Here is a 14,134-nt window from a genome sequence, read left to right on the forward strand (position 1 = left end):
TGGTGCAAATTACTGACCTCTGTCATCATTTTAGGTGGGGGAACTTGCACAATCGGTGGCTGACTAAATACTTTTTTGCCCCACTGTATGTACATTTGTAAAGAAATACTGGTGAAAATGTACTACTTGCAGTTGGGATTTACTTGTTCTGTCATAATATTTAAAATTTTTCTGTATGGACTATTTTAAAAAAGAAAAAGGGGGGGAAAAGGGACATTTGACGATATCATCCGGGACTCTGAAGTTATTTCACAATATTTTTATAGACGTTTTAAATGGTCACTTGATTATTTTCTTTCATTGTCTGCATATCAGTCATGAATGAAATGATTAGTTGCAGCTGTAGTTCATATTTGTCTATTTTGGCAACTATTCATTTAAAATTGTGTTGGATAGGTGGGACTATCAGATGCATTTTATCCCCCCTTAACTCTCAAACACACTGTGTAAATCTGATCATTTAATATATTGTTAAAGGTTTAAACTATTTGTTCGTGCCCTCCCCCCTCCTCTGTTATTTAGGGGCTGGAACAGGGTGATTGTGGAGAAGCCATTTGGTCATGACCTTCAGAGCTCTGAGGAGCTGTCCACTCACCTCTCGTCCCTCTTCACTGAAGACCAGATCTATCGTATAGATCACTATCTGGGCAAAGAAATGGTGCAGAACCTCATGGTGCTAAGGTAGGAAACCTGAATTAAAGTAGGTTTTTTTTTTTATTATTATTTTTTTTTATAAATATGTGACACTTTTGATTGTTGTAAATGTGAAAGCAAGTGGCTTTATTACAGTTTACAGCAAGTGTAGCAGAACAGAGCCTCATGGAGAAATCAAATGTCTGGGGCTTCATCAAAAAACATTTCTTTTTAGCATCGTTATTCAAGTATGAAGAAGAAGAAGACTTTTTTTTTTTTTTTTAATATTTAAATTTTCATCGTAAAAATAATGTGCTCTTGATTGTAAGTTAATTATGCAACACTTCATTTTCAGCTGGCCTGTGGTTTAAAAGAGCCACTATGAAAATCTTGCACCATGAATAGAAAGTGGGGGCTAATCAAGAACAAAACCAAAGATAAATGTTTATGCATGTTGTCATGAACAGCTGTGCTGTTGCTCTGTGTGTGCTGCTGAGCTGAGGACGAATGCACTGTGTTCGCTGCAGGTTTGGAAACCGAATCTTTGGGCCGATCTGGAACAGGGACAGCGTGGCCTGTGTCGTCCTCACCTTTAAGGAACCCTTTGGCACCCAAGGTCGAGGAGGCTACTTTGATGATTTTGGCATCATCCGGTGAGGAGAAAAATACTTCAATCAAGTTTAATGCTTTTTAAAGTACTGTGAATAAGCAGAATTATATGAGGGCTGCTTTAAGGCAAATGTTACACTTATTTTAGAAAATAAGTGATCACAATTATTTAACAAGGTTACCCACAGACTTTGGATTTATTTAGCTGATTATTTTATTTTATTTTATTTTATTTTTTTTTATTCCACGCAGATTACCTTGAATGTTAACAATAATTCAGTTGTGGGGGGCACCCAAAAGAAATAAATACGTTGAACTAAATCTAAAACAAAGATTCAATGCGCTTATCTCTAATGATGAATATAAAAACAAGCGGAGTACCAGAGAGTAAATATGTGTAAGAATACTTCCTAATATTTATATTGGGGCAAGACAAACCTGTCTTTGGCTATGAGCTATCATCGCCAAAGAAAATATAATTCATTGGCAAGCTATATACCATTTATATTTATTAGCTATTCAAGTTTTGCTAATGTTACCACACTAGTGAGTTAAAGTGCAGTTGTGGTTTTTTTTTTTTTTCCATTTGTACATTAAGAGCTCACTGCAGGGAGAATGTTAATAGATTTAACCGGTTTTACGAGCACATTAAAACCAACACATGATCAGTTATAATTTGAATTCATTTTGTAACAGTTTTCTGCGTCTTTAATGTGACCACCTGTTCTTTCATTCATAATCAGAGATGTCATGCAGAACCATTTGCTCCAGATGCTCTCCCTAGTTGCCATGGAGAAACCAGCTTCCACCAGCTCTGACGATGTCAGGGATGAAAAGGTACAAAGTCGCCTGGCAGAAACCAAATACTTGTGTTCTGTGTATTAAATGAGGTGTGTCTGGTCTTATACCTTTGTTAGGTGAAGGTGCTGAAGTGTATTGCTCCACCAACCATGTCGGATGTTGTGCTGGGTCAGTACGTGGGGGATCCAGAGGGTGAAGGAGATGCCAAACTGGGTTATCTGGATGATCCCACAGTACCTAAAGGATCAACTCAAGCCACATTTGCCACCACTGTGCTCTACGTACACAATGAACGCTGGGACGGTAAAAGCGCTTATTTGTTAAGAAAAAATAAAATAAGGCTTTTTAAACATTCTCCTGTGCTCATGAAAATGTTTCTCCTCAGGCGTTCCTTTCATCCTTCGCTGTGGCAAAGCACTGAATGAGAGAAAGGCCGAGGTGCGGCTGCAGTTCACCGACGTCCCCGGAGACATTTTTGGAACTCAGTGTCGCAGGAATGAGCTTGTGGTACGCGTGCAGCCCAACGAGGCTGTGTATGCCAAGATGATGAGCAAGAAACCTGGCGTGTACTTCAGCCCGGAAGAAACTGAGCTGGATCTCACCTACAAGAGCAGATACAAGGCAGGCTCAAGTTTTATTTATTTAATTGCCACACACACTCTGAGATCAACTTTGAGTAGGGCTGGGCCATATCATACCGTTCGCGGTAATATCGGTATAATGTTGGGCAACGATAAGAAAATGAAATATTGTGATAGAATACGGGTAAAACACGCATGCGCAGTGCCTTTGTTTTCATACGCACATGGCGGAAAAAGCATGGCGGTGACGGAGAATGAGAAGAGCGAAAGCGGATCGTTGAATGAAACGGATGAACCAGAATTGGTTTGTAAAAATGCTGCAACTTCAGTGGTGTGGAACTGGTTTAGCTTTTGTCCGTCACATACAAAGCACTATTTTTGGTAGAGCATGCTAGTGGGCCGTCGTTATTACAGTGTTTTTTGGAAAATACGGCACACTTAAAATCAACGCTTTGATTTTTCTGAAAATCGACAGAGCCCCTTATAATCCCGTATGCCTTATGTATGAATTCTGGTTGTGTTTACTGACCTCGAAACGATTTTATGTGGAACACGGCGCTCGGAAATCTGTCAAATGTCGTAGGCAGGAGCCTCGCGGAGTGATACGTACTGTGCTTCAACATAGTATTACCGTATTTTGTGTGTGTGTGTGTGTGTGTGTGTGTGTGTATAATCTCTTTTTAAGTTTTGTGGATATTATACATGGTTATGCTGAGGATATGTCGGCCAATTTCCACTGGCAATGCCTTTTGGTTAATTGTCAGCAAGGAATTTGCATTTGCACTGTTAATTTTTTATATAACTTTAATGCACATAAAAAACAGCTGCTTGTTTAAGTGAAAATACAATGATTGTTTTGTTGTTTTCTTTGCGCACCAATAAAGTTGTGGAGTTATAAAGTATTTTGTCTAGTGTCAACTATATCGTCAGTTATCGCAAATTTTCAAATGTATATCGTGATAAATATTTTTGGTCGTATCGCCCTGCTCTAACTTTGAGTATTTTGGGGTGTTACAAGGTAAAATAAAGAAGAATCTAGCACATATTTAACACTGACTTCAAAGACTGATTAAGAGTTTCACCCCGTTTTAGAGCTTCAGAGGTAGTAGTACAAAAAAACCCCCAAAACAGGTCTCTAACAAAGCTGTTAATATGGTATTTTTCTTTTAGGACGTGAAGCTTCCCGATGCTTATGAGCGTCTCATCCTGGATGTCTTCTGCGGGAGCCAAATGCACTTTGTACGCAGGTCTGTACTTTTCCTTCTCCACTCTTCTCTTAAGTCACTGCTTGTAATCTAAAATCTCCATCACTAGATGGAGCCAGAGGGACCTCTTTTTGCTATCCGGTGCTGAGTAGTGAAAACCTTGCACCTCTGTTTGACCTACTTCTGCATGTTGAATTGTTGTCTGCAGTGATGAACTGAGGGAAGCATGGAGGATCTTCACTCCTCTCCTTCATCAAATAGAGAAAGAGAAGCCGAAGCCAATTCCTTACAATTATGGAAGGTAGGAAAGGTTTTACTCAGCTCTCACTTGGAAGAGGAAAATCATACCACATTCAAAAAAAGATTCTTTAGCCTCAGCAAACATGAAGAAATAATTGTGTGTAAAATGCAGCTGAAATATATGAAATCAAAGTATTAAAATAGTAAATCATTAAGGAAACCATGTTTGGTATTTAATATGAAGAGATTCCGTTAAGTGTAAGCTTTTACATTGTACTTGCATAATGAAATTACACAGAAAGTTTACATGTCAGCAGGTTTTTTAAAAAAATTGTTTTTAATGTAATTACTTTTTAAAAAAAAATAATTTCCCCCTTCCTTCTTTTTAGCCGTGGCCCTCAAGAAGCAGATGACCTCGTGCAGAAAGTTGGATTTCGTTACGAAGGCACTTACAAATGGGTGAACCCTCACAGACTTTGAATTGCGATGACATGAGGGATGAGTGGAGGTAGGATGGTAGGAGGGGTGCAGTAGGGCGAGTGGTTAGATATTTTCCAGTACAGGATCATCTTTGAGAAACAAGGCTTTTCCACGATGTGGAGCTATCATGCCGCAAAGACAGAAAATCTCAGGTATTGCAGTTATTCCATAAGGCCTGGTCAAACTTTCACCAGACATTTGTGAGTTGATTGTGTTTTCATGGGCTTGTACCACAGTTACGGTGGTAGTTTTCATACATTCACAGCAGTTTTCAGCTTTAATTACAGATGGGATCAAGTCTGTGAAAAAACAGAACGATCAAGGATTTTTGGGAACAAATTATTCTGCTAAGTGGAACTCCTTATTCCTGTCTTCAGTGATTAGATCAGATATCCAAACCACAAGAACAAAACGCTGCAAGCTAAGTGTTGTCCACATAGTGTCAACCAGCGGACACAGAAAATGAAGAATAGGAACAAATGTCCGCTAGCTGTCGCTCTTAAATCACCACAATTTTAATGCCATTCTGCTTTTGATTGCATTGTTTGCATTTCTACTTTTGCTGCTGTTTTTCGCCTCCTCTGTGTGGGACCAAGGACATCATGGTGGTTTTAAAAATAAACAGATTAGTTTCCACGAGGCGATTTTCTTCCAAGCGTTTATACTGAGAGTCTTAACTGTCTTCACGGACGAGCAAAGCAGGCTCCTTTTTAGTTTCTGCACTTTGAGCTTCATTCCCTTTTTGTTTACATTTTCCAGATTTATTTAAGTTGCTGACATTTATTCCATATTTCAAAATCCAGACGACAGTGGTGTGTACCACAGGTCAGCAGTGAATGTCTGTTTTGATGCATTGTATACCGCACACTCATGTAAAGCTAGCTACATTTCCACAAGTTGTAATAAACTAGTTTTGCTTGTTATCGTGTTGTTTTGCCTTCTCGTCTAACCGGCCATCCTGCCTTTGACACAGAAATCAGAATTTCTAAAATGCATGTGGAGAGGGGAGAGGAGGCTTGCTGGAAGCGCTATAACATATCATACTGACATTGCTTTAAACCAGGGGTGTCAAACTCAAATACACAGTGGGCCAAAAATCAAAACTGGAACAAAGTCGCGGCTAACGTTAATATTTATTGAAAAAAAAAAAAAATCTTCCTCCAGATATAAGAATCTTTTCTTATGGACTCAAACAAGTTTTGCTGAAAAACTGAATATGGAACAAGCAAAGTTTAATACTAAACAATATATATATTAGCTGTATAATACCAGTAGGCCAGCTCTAATAGTAATTTGGTATGGCTTCATGGGCCAAATGTAATTAGGCTGCAGGCCAAATTTGGCCCGCGGGCCAGAGTTTGACACCTATGCTTTAAACTGAGGCTCTGAAGGAAGGCGTCCTCATTTTGTGAAATGTCTGTTGCCTTAAGACTCCTCTCCTCATGTGTTTTCCTTGTATCCTATGCTTGCATTTCTGATGGAAGAGTCTAAGGTGTCAGAGTAATCAAGGATCTATATAAACTGAGAAGAAACCAATGGCGTAACCGGGGGGGGACAGCTCCATGGAGCAACTACAGGTTTAAACCTGTAAGTGGGGAAAAATAATCAACCCTTTTATTGAATAACAAGAAATGCTGTAATTTCTACTGCAATTTCCAATTTCATTGTTTCCTTTCTAATGAAAATGAAAAAAATTAGTCCAGCCATGATTTGATACTAGAATGAATTTATTCACAGACAAATGTTGATGATTTCAAATGTATTAGTAACTGAGTGAAAACTGGGTCAGGCAGGATCACAGCTACAAATGACGTAGCGGACGGATGTTTAAAGACTTAATTCAGATTCATTTCAGCCTGGCATGTTTCCTCATTGATGTGGCCATTGTGGTATATTATACCAATGAATAACCTCATATAGCTACAGCACTGGATTTTATATGTATTCAGCTAATAATATAAATTAATTTATACTTGGTCCTTATTGACATTGTTGGAAGTCCAGCTATATATCTAAATACAAAAAAAATTGATCATAGTTTGCAATTATCACACGTTAATTCCACGTCTGATGATTTATAGGATGGTGTTAAACCTTGAGGCGCTTCACTAAATGGCATTTTTCTTAACCCCTTCTCCTCATTGGAGTGGGGCTGGAGCCCATCCCAGCTGCCATAGTGCAGAGGAAACACATTTAAATGCATGAAGTTCACAATTAAGCACTCTTTAAGTGCTTTCTGCCAGCACTTCTTTCACACCTTTTTGCAGCGTGTATTATTATTATTATTATTATTTTGTTTTAATTTTTAAACAATGATCTCAATGATCTGTTCTTCTTGGCTTAAGTAGGCAGTACTCCGTTGCTCCATTTTTATGTGGAGAAGAGTGAGCTGACATGTTAAATTCCCAATTTTTATGGGGGCATACACGCAGCGCCTGATGAAAAACGTCTGATTATAAAAGCAGATTATGCCTGATGTGAGGCCCATTATCTTTGATGGAGGATTTTAGGATTTGTTGAGACAGCTAAGGCAAAGACAGCCTAGTTATGTCCAACACCTGCTTACTAACTGCAGTAGAGATCTGCAGCTTCATGCAATAATACATCTTCAAGGAGCCATCTTGTTAGCACGACTCATACAGATATAATGAAATTTAAGCCAAGCGGAAATAAACCGTAATTATCCTTTGACTTTTTTTGGTCAGACCACAAACAAAAGCTAAAGACTTGAACCATGCATTTTAAGGCACATTAGCTTTTTCTATTTAAAAACAGTTTTTGTGCGATTGACAGTATTTTTCACTTACAATACAAGGCAGCAGATGTCAATGAATGATGTAAGACACTTAAAGCATACAGAGACGTGACGAGATGAGGTAATACATCTATTATTAAATAACTTGTGGCGATGGAAAGGTGTTTACTGGACGGAAACATTAAAGATTAATCCCATTCCAGAAGGCAGGCAATGGCCCTACATTTTCTGAAGTCGTGAATGTTAATTTCTGTATTAGTGTTGTAATTTAAAAACTGACAGATTTAATTACTTTTAAAACATAAAAAGCATGCATCTTAAGCAAAAAGTAGTGGACAATTGCATGAATTGGTTATCCTTCAAGTTTCAGTACACGTCAGGAAATAAAAGTACTTTTAACACGTTGGAAATTCAGTGTTCTGGTTTCAGAATTTGCTGAATTGGAGTTGAAGAGCCACACTTTGCTGGCACCATTTCCTTGCACGACAGCTGTGGTGTGTCCGGTGCAGCCTACTCCATCGATTTCTGAACGGCTGCGAAAGGGGTCGTGTTCTCAGTTAAGAAGGCACCTTTAGTTTTGTTTGTTTTGGGTTTTTTTTCGTTCTCTTTACATGTGTTCTGGGTGGTTCTGCAGACAGCTTATGAACTCTGTGACTGGGTGGCCCTCGAAGCAGATCTGATAGACTGCGTTGAACAGAGGAAACCTAAAGGAAGGAGGAGGCATAGTTGAGTGCTGGAGTGAAACAAACTGATTTCATTTCAAAGCAAATGGAACCTGTGAGTCTGTCTTACTTGTCGACCATGTTTTTGTGCTTGAGGATGAGATAGACCTCAGCTGCTGTCGCTGGTCCCTGCAGCTTCTGGCCATTCAGCATCTCTTTCTCCAGTTCCTCGATGGACTGAATGAGATAAGAACCAAGACATGCTGAAGATTCTTGAGTTTAAAATGAGAGAAGGTGTACACGTCTGATGCTCAGATTGGCGAAAGCTCTGAAATAATTAGTTTAATTATAAACGCAGGGACACTTCCAACATGATGCAATCAATGGAGTCTGTTGCCATTAATGAAGAGCAGAACTTGTCTGCGATGCGTCTCTTTAAAATAAGGGATTTGACTCAACTGGTTGTTCTCTGGTTTCAAAGCACCTTTGTCATTTTTGAGCTAACTTGTTGTTGTGCAGCAGCTACGTCAGTGGCTCTGTGTTAATGTCATTTTATTAATGGTTCAATACACCAGTGCCACTTTGTAGATGACGTCGCTGACCTGGTCCCCATCTTCAAAGAAGCCATTTCAAAGGCAATGACATTGCAAGTTTATTGCACCCATTTACAATAATCCTCTGACCACTTTCTGACTCTGTCGTCTTTGGCGTGACTGTAGAATTCAGTCAGAGTTTGCTGGGGTTTTTTAAAACCAGTTTCTGAATCTTTAGTGAGTATTTGTGTGCACTATATATTGTCTACTAAGTATCTCTCAATACATTATGAGAAGTACAGCTGATGGTCACTATACTGCATCAGAGACCAGATTTGTGGGAAGAAAGAGTCAGAACATCACAACAGCACTAACACAAAATCACATTTGAATTTATTATTTGAGAAAATGTGCTCATTCTAATTGTGTCATGGTGTTGATGTAATTAATATTGGAGAGAAAATGACCAGAATGTTTTTTTTTTGTTTTTTTTTTTAAATTTTGCAGATGAACTCGCTCACAGTTCTAAAAAAGAAAACTATGTATGTGTCAACCTCTACAGTCTTTGTAACCACAGCTGCTGCCCTCTGCTGGTCATTAGAAATAATGCAGTTTTATACTCCTTGCACAGGAGCATCAGACCAAGAGGTGAGATCCATCTTTAGTGCAGTCAGCATTAGGTGCAACATAATTACGTTTTAATATACTATACATACAAGTTCTCTTGTATTAATAACTTCACTATGTCAAGTAAAAACATTAAAAGGCATGAACTCAGTGTGCCCAAGTTTTGACATTTCCAGTAACTACCATAATAATAATCACCAATAAACCTTCAGGAGAACTTCACATTATATTAAATGATTTAATTTATTATTTAACATTTTAATTCTGAGTCAAATTTGATACTTGAGATATTTTTGTTATTAGACCAATCCTTGGACCACGTCACCACAACTCAACTCGATCCAGAATCAGCTGCCAAAACTGTCACAGTTTGGCACAAACTACCTCAGATCCCTACACTTTCCTCTCTCCCCTCACTGCCTCTTGTATTCCTGCCTTTAATGAGAAGAATATATGCCAGGAATATATAAGCATTGCTTCTGCCTGAGCCTATGACATATATACAGTAATTGAACATATATATATATATAAAATATCTTTAAAATTTGTACCTTCCCCGTTCTCACAAAAGCTTCAGCAACTTTGCGGTTACGTCCACCGTAGCAGGTTGTGATGAGGTCGGCCACGCCGCAGCTTTCAAGGAAGGTTGCTGAGGACACGGGCCCTTCTTTGCAGAAAATACGGGCGAAGGCAATCATCTCCATCAGGCCCAGCCTGATCACTGCCGCCTTCGTGTTGTCCCCGAAGCCCAGACCGTCACAGAAACCAGCTCCGACTGCAACAATGTTCTGTAGGACACACACAAAAATAATCAGATATATTTTAATGACTTTTTTTTTTTATTTGACTCTATACAAAACAGACTAGAAAAAGGCTCCAAAGCCTCATATCTGAGAAGCTGCAATGAGAGAATGCTTGGGCATTATCCTCTCCTATGATATTTTTATTTATTCTTTAATTAAAGGAAAATTAAGCAGAGAAAAAGAACACAACCACCACCAAACTAATTCTCTAAAAACATGGGAATCCACATCCTACAATAACGTGTAAAATTTCTTCAAAAACAAAATATTTGAGTTCACATTAAGAAAAAAATCCTTCCAGACTTTTCAACAACCATTTAGATTAATGTCTCGTTAGAGCCAACCCTTTCACAAAGCTCACAATGGGTCCTTAGACATTTTGTTTGGGCAGCTTTACTTGAAGTGTTTAAAGTCTCACTGCGTACGTCTACAGAGATCTCTGATCCTCACTGCCTAATTAACAGAGTGACTAGATCCCAGCACACTAAATGTGGGGCAAACAGCATGTTTGTGTGTGGCAGTGTGGTAAATGTTAATAATGCTGAGAGAGAGTGTCTGCAATGGTGACACATCCAAACACACAAACTCTGCAGGAAGAGAACACATTCTTTGGTTTCAACAAAAATAAATGTTGATGTTTAATTTTTAACCTAAATCTTTTGAATCTGTTGTTATCTGTTCTGTGGGGTCATCAGCTTTCAGTTTCAGTACTGACGTGCCCATAGATCAGCATGTCTTTATGAGGCACGTGCTTCTTATGTGACTCACAAGTACTGTGTCACTTCACTTTATAATCTCACGCATGTGAAACAGGAACTCTGTGGGGGGGGAAAAAAAAAAAAAAAACTGGGACAAGGGATAAAATGCCTCTACTCTGTTTTGTGTGACTTTTGCTGAGAGTGCAAAAATAGTCATTGGTCCTTGATACCATAAATAAACCTGTGTTGAAATCAAGATGACTGTCCATGTTTTGTAATTGTGTTGCAAGCAGACATATTCTGCACTGAGAGTTCACCTTCAGGGCTCCGCAGATTTCCACCACATCGTATTCCTCCACTACAGTAACTCGGAAGTTGCTGGTCTGCATGAGCTCCTTCAGGAGAGCACCGTGATTTTTATTCTTACAGCCTGTAAACCAGAAGAAATATGCTGACTGTAAACCGTGTAAAAAAAACATGATGGAAGCACGCGTTGAACCAAAGAACTAACGCTGAGGTGGCACAAAGCTTTAACCGAAACAAATGTGCTTCCCGTTTTGAGGCTAAAAGCTGCTTATCTGGATCTTTAATTCTTAATTAAAGTGCAAAAATAATTCAACAACAATGGGCCCATTTGAGCGCAACAAAGGGACAAAACTAACCAATGGTTGTCTCACAAAACTTCTCATCAGCAACTTCATTGGCGATGTTTGCACCCATCAGCACGCTCATGGTGATACCGAGCTTCTCCTGGATCACGTCAGAGATGAGTTTGAGTCCATCTGGACCCTCGTCTACGCCCTGAGGGAACAAAAGCACAACATGCTGGTGTCTGGATCAAACACCACTGAATAAACTTGGCAATATTTTGGAGATAAAAGGTGTAAAATCCATGTCTAGTAATAAAAAAAAAAAACCTTGATGAGTGATATTCCCAGTGCATCGTTCTTTATCTTCCCTTTTATGGTGTCACATACTTTCCCCACAAACTGGTGCGGGATCACAAACACCAAAATGTCTGCATCGCTGGACGCCTCCACCAAGTCCGGCACTGCCAGCTGAGAAGGGATGATGACATGTCTTTAAAGCCCGAGGCAACTTACTGTAGAGTAGGAACCTGCTGCATTCAAAAAACTCACTCACTCTTACAGCTGTTAAACTTATTATAAAACTAACAGCTGCAAAGCATCTATTCAAGGACCTTATTTACATATATGAGACAACAGGCACTAAAATGTTTTTTAAAAAATACATTTTTCTTACCACATTTGCTGGCAGCTTGTGTCCAGGAAGGTACTTGATGTTTTCGTGCTCGGAGTTGATTATTTCAGTGAGTTTGCGCCCATTCACAGTCTCCTCAAACACCCACATTTTTACAGTATTGTCGAACTTTGCATTTTTACCAGCATTGGCACCCACGATCTTGGCAATGGCTGAGCCCCTGCGTGGTTAACAGTTACAAGTCAGTGTTCATTTTACGGGAAAAATCCATATTCTCACTCAGTCACACTGTGATCTAATGGGGTGATCATTAAAGGTAATGATTCCTATTTGATCATTAACTAATATTTCAGGGCAAGACGGCAAAGCTGCACGCAGAGATAAGCTGATAACGGTATGCTGCAATCACCAATCCTCCATACGGTTTCCACGGGTGTACACCGAACTCCATTGAGAATTCTTGCAATTTTATTTTAGCATAAGCAGCAGCAAAATTATAATGGCTTTATAACCAGTTTATGGAATGATTTTAATTATTTGGGGGGTAATCATGAATTCGGAAATAAAAAGAAATAGACATACATTTAATTTCGTTCCAAAATAAGAGCTACAACTACAAAACCACAGTGTGTGTATGAAAAGAATGTAAAAATTTAATATTTTTTATTCGGCTCATAAACTGAACCCACACACCGAATTTACAGGATGATTTAAAAATCTATTTTTCGTGTCAAATCATCTTTTATCTCTTTGGGGAGGTAACGTTAATTTATTAGACCGGTAAACGGAGCAGAGACATCAGCTACTGATGTCTCTGCTACCGCTAATAAGAGCGAGCTAACAGGCGGCAGACACCTTAAAGCTAACGACAAAAATCCCAGTAATGTTGCCAGACTTGTGGCCAGTTTTCTGCGATTATAAGCCGGCTTGTCAGCATGTGACTCCAAGCGGAGATAAACCCAACTGTCGCCTCCGCTAACGAAGCCTATCTGGTAGTTACAGGTACAGCAGGTCAAACTTCCCGCACGTTACTGTGCACCGTGTCCAGCGGATAACCGCACATATGAGACAACCGGACACGGTTCAAAACATCAACACTTCGACTTGCCAGTTTCCAGAGCCCACGATGCAGACTTTCTTCGGAGCTGCCATTGTGAAGAGGTAAACCGCTGAGTGTGTGGAGTGAACCTGTACTGACTGCAGTCCAGTTATGCAACACACACACAGTGCCTCCCTGGTTTTATTGGTCTGCCCGAGGGGAGACACCGGCCCGCCCATTAAAGCAAGGCCAAGGCCATCAGAGCAGAGGCTAGCATGCTAGACTGGGGCCAAAGTCTCCATGTCAGCCTTTATGGTTTCACATCATCTGCATGTGCAAGTGACTTTTCACCCAGAGGCGGCCAAGCTGTCGGATTTTATTTAATTTAAAACCTGATGGTTGTTTGAATTATATAGATGATCAATGCTGATCAATGCTGACATACTAACACACAATCTAAACCATTATCTTGTCTGTATATGTGTAATATATACTCACCAGACGTAGATTTAGATTAATGACATATCTTACAATTGTAATTGACAAAACGAGATGGTTAATTATTGAATACTTACCAACTTAGCAGCAATTACTAAATGATTACAACTAAATCAAATCTTGTAATGACATATGATAACATATGGGGGCTTTGCCAATTCCTGTAAAACAAAAGTGTTGGGAGTTGTAGTTTAAATAAATTACTGGATTAATGATACAAAAGATTTGTTTAAACAGGACATAAAATTATAATGTCAAGGTGATTATTTAACAGTTATATTCACACAGATAAAACATTTTTTATTTTGACTACATAAAACATTTGCTTAAAAACATTGAAGTAAATATTAAAGTTTTCATTCCTTGAGCTCCTTGTTATTAACAATCAAAGCAAGGCAATCAGTGGATTATCTTGATAATCTAACCTGATACTAAGATACCTGAAATTTTGACTGAGGGGAAAAACAAAACAAAAAATATGAAACAGGATTAATGTTCAGGTTAGTATCTTCAAACTTTAACTGAAAATGTTCTTAGAAACTAAAAATTTTAAGTTATACTTAGAAAAGTGCTTGAAAATTTCAGATACGTAACTCCAAATTTTGTGATAAGTTGAGATTTCAAATTTTATTTATTTATTTTTCAGTGGCAGAAACAATATTACATCGAAATATTACCTATATTTATATTTTCTCATGGGTGCTAGTGACTGCATATTCATACATCACTACTTCCAAAATGAGTCCTTT

The 14,134-nt window shown here is 38.8% G+C and overlaps 2 protein-coding genes across 3 annotated transcripts in view; one reads left to right on the top strand and one right to left on the bottom strand.

The window, feature by feature from the left end:
- Positions 1-5,472, top strand: part of g6pd (glucose-6-phosphate dehydrogenase) — a 13,369-nt gene extending 7,897 nt beyond the window's left edge. For both annotated transcript variants that reach the window (XM_005926187.1, XM_005926188.3), the window contains exons 7-14: positions 523-681; positions 1,161-1,286; positions 1,986-2,079; positions 2,160-2,346; positions 2,429-2,664; positions 3,795-3,871; positions 4,038-4,130; positions 4,459-5,472. In XM_005926187.1, the coding sequence (XP_005926249.1) occupies positions 523-681; positions 1,161-1,286; positions 1,986-2,079; positions 2,160-2,346; positions 2,429-2,664; positions 3,795-3,871; positions 4,038-4,130; positions 4,459-4,549 (1,063 nt within the window). In that variant the 3' untranslated portion in view covers positions 4,550-5,472. The remainder of the gene's footprint in view (positions 1-522; positions 682-1,160; positions 1,287-1,985; positions 2,080-2,159; positions 2,347-2,428; positions 2,665-3,794; positions 3,872-4,037; positions 4,131-4,458) is intronic.
- Positions 5,473-6,258: 786 nt separating this feature from the next.
- LOC102301734 (glycerol-3-phosphate dehydrogenase [NAD(+)], cytoplasmic) lies at positions 6,259-13,105 on the bottom strand. Its single transcript, XM_005926190.3, has 8 exons — positions 12,957-13,105; positions 11,891-12,068; positions 11,545-11,685; positions 11,290-11,428; positions 10,945-11,057; positions 9,678-9,914; positions 8,097-8,203; positions 6,259-8,008 (listed from the first exon to the last, which is right to left on the bottom strand). Exons 1-8 carry the CDS (start codon positions 12,998-13,000, stop codon positions 7,912-7,914), a joined length of 1,056 nt encoding a protein of 351 aa, XP_005926252.2. The 5' UTR covers positions 13,001-13,105; the 3' UTR covers positions 6,259-7,911.
- Between the last annotated feature and the right edge of the window lie 1,029 nt (positions 13,106-14,134).

The sequence above is a fragment of the Haplochromis burtoni genome, unplaced genomic scaffold, assembly GCF_018398535.1.
Source record: "Haplochromis burtoni strain Fernald_Lab_line unplaced genomic scaffold, NCSU_Asbu1 Contig_91, whole genome shotgun sequence".
Classification (NCBI taxonomy): Eukaryota; Metazoa; Chordata; class Actinopteri; order Cichliformes; family Cichlidae; genus Haplochromis; species Haplochromis burtoni.

Bases quoted from the DNA above. Each gene is read 5' to 3' on its own strand.
- LOC102301734 (XM_005926190.3), bottom strand. From the start codon at position 13,000: ATGGCAGCTCCGAAGAAAGTCTGCATCGTGGGCTCTGGAAACTG. The intron at 11,686-11,890 runs GTAAGAAAAATG...ATCCCTTCTCAG, and splicing joins ACAAGCTGCCAGCAAATGTG to CTGGCAGTGCCGGACTTGGT. The intron at 11,058-11,289 runs GTTAGTTTTGTC...TCTGGTTTACAG, and splicing joins GTTTTGTGAGACAACCATTG to GCTGTAAGAATAAAAATCAC.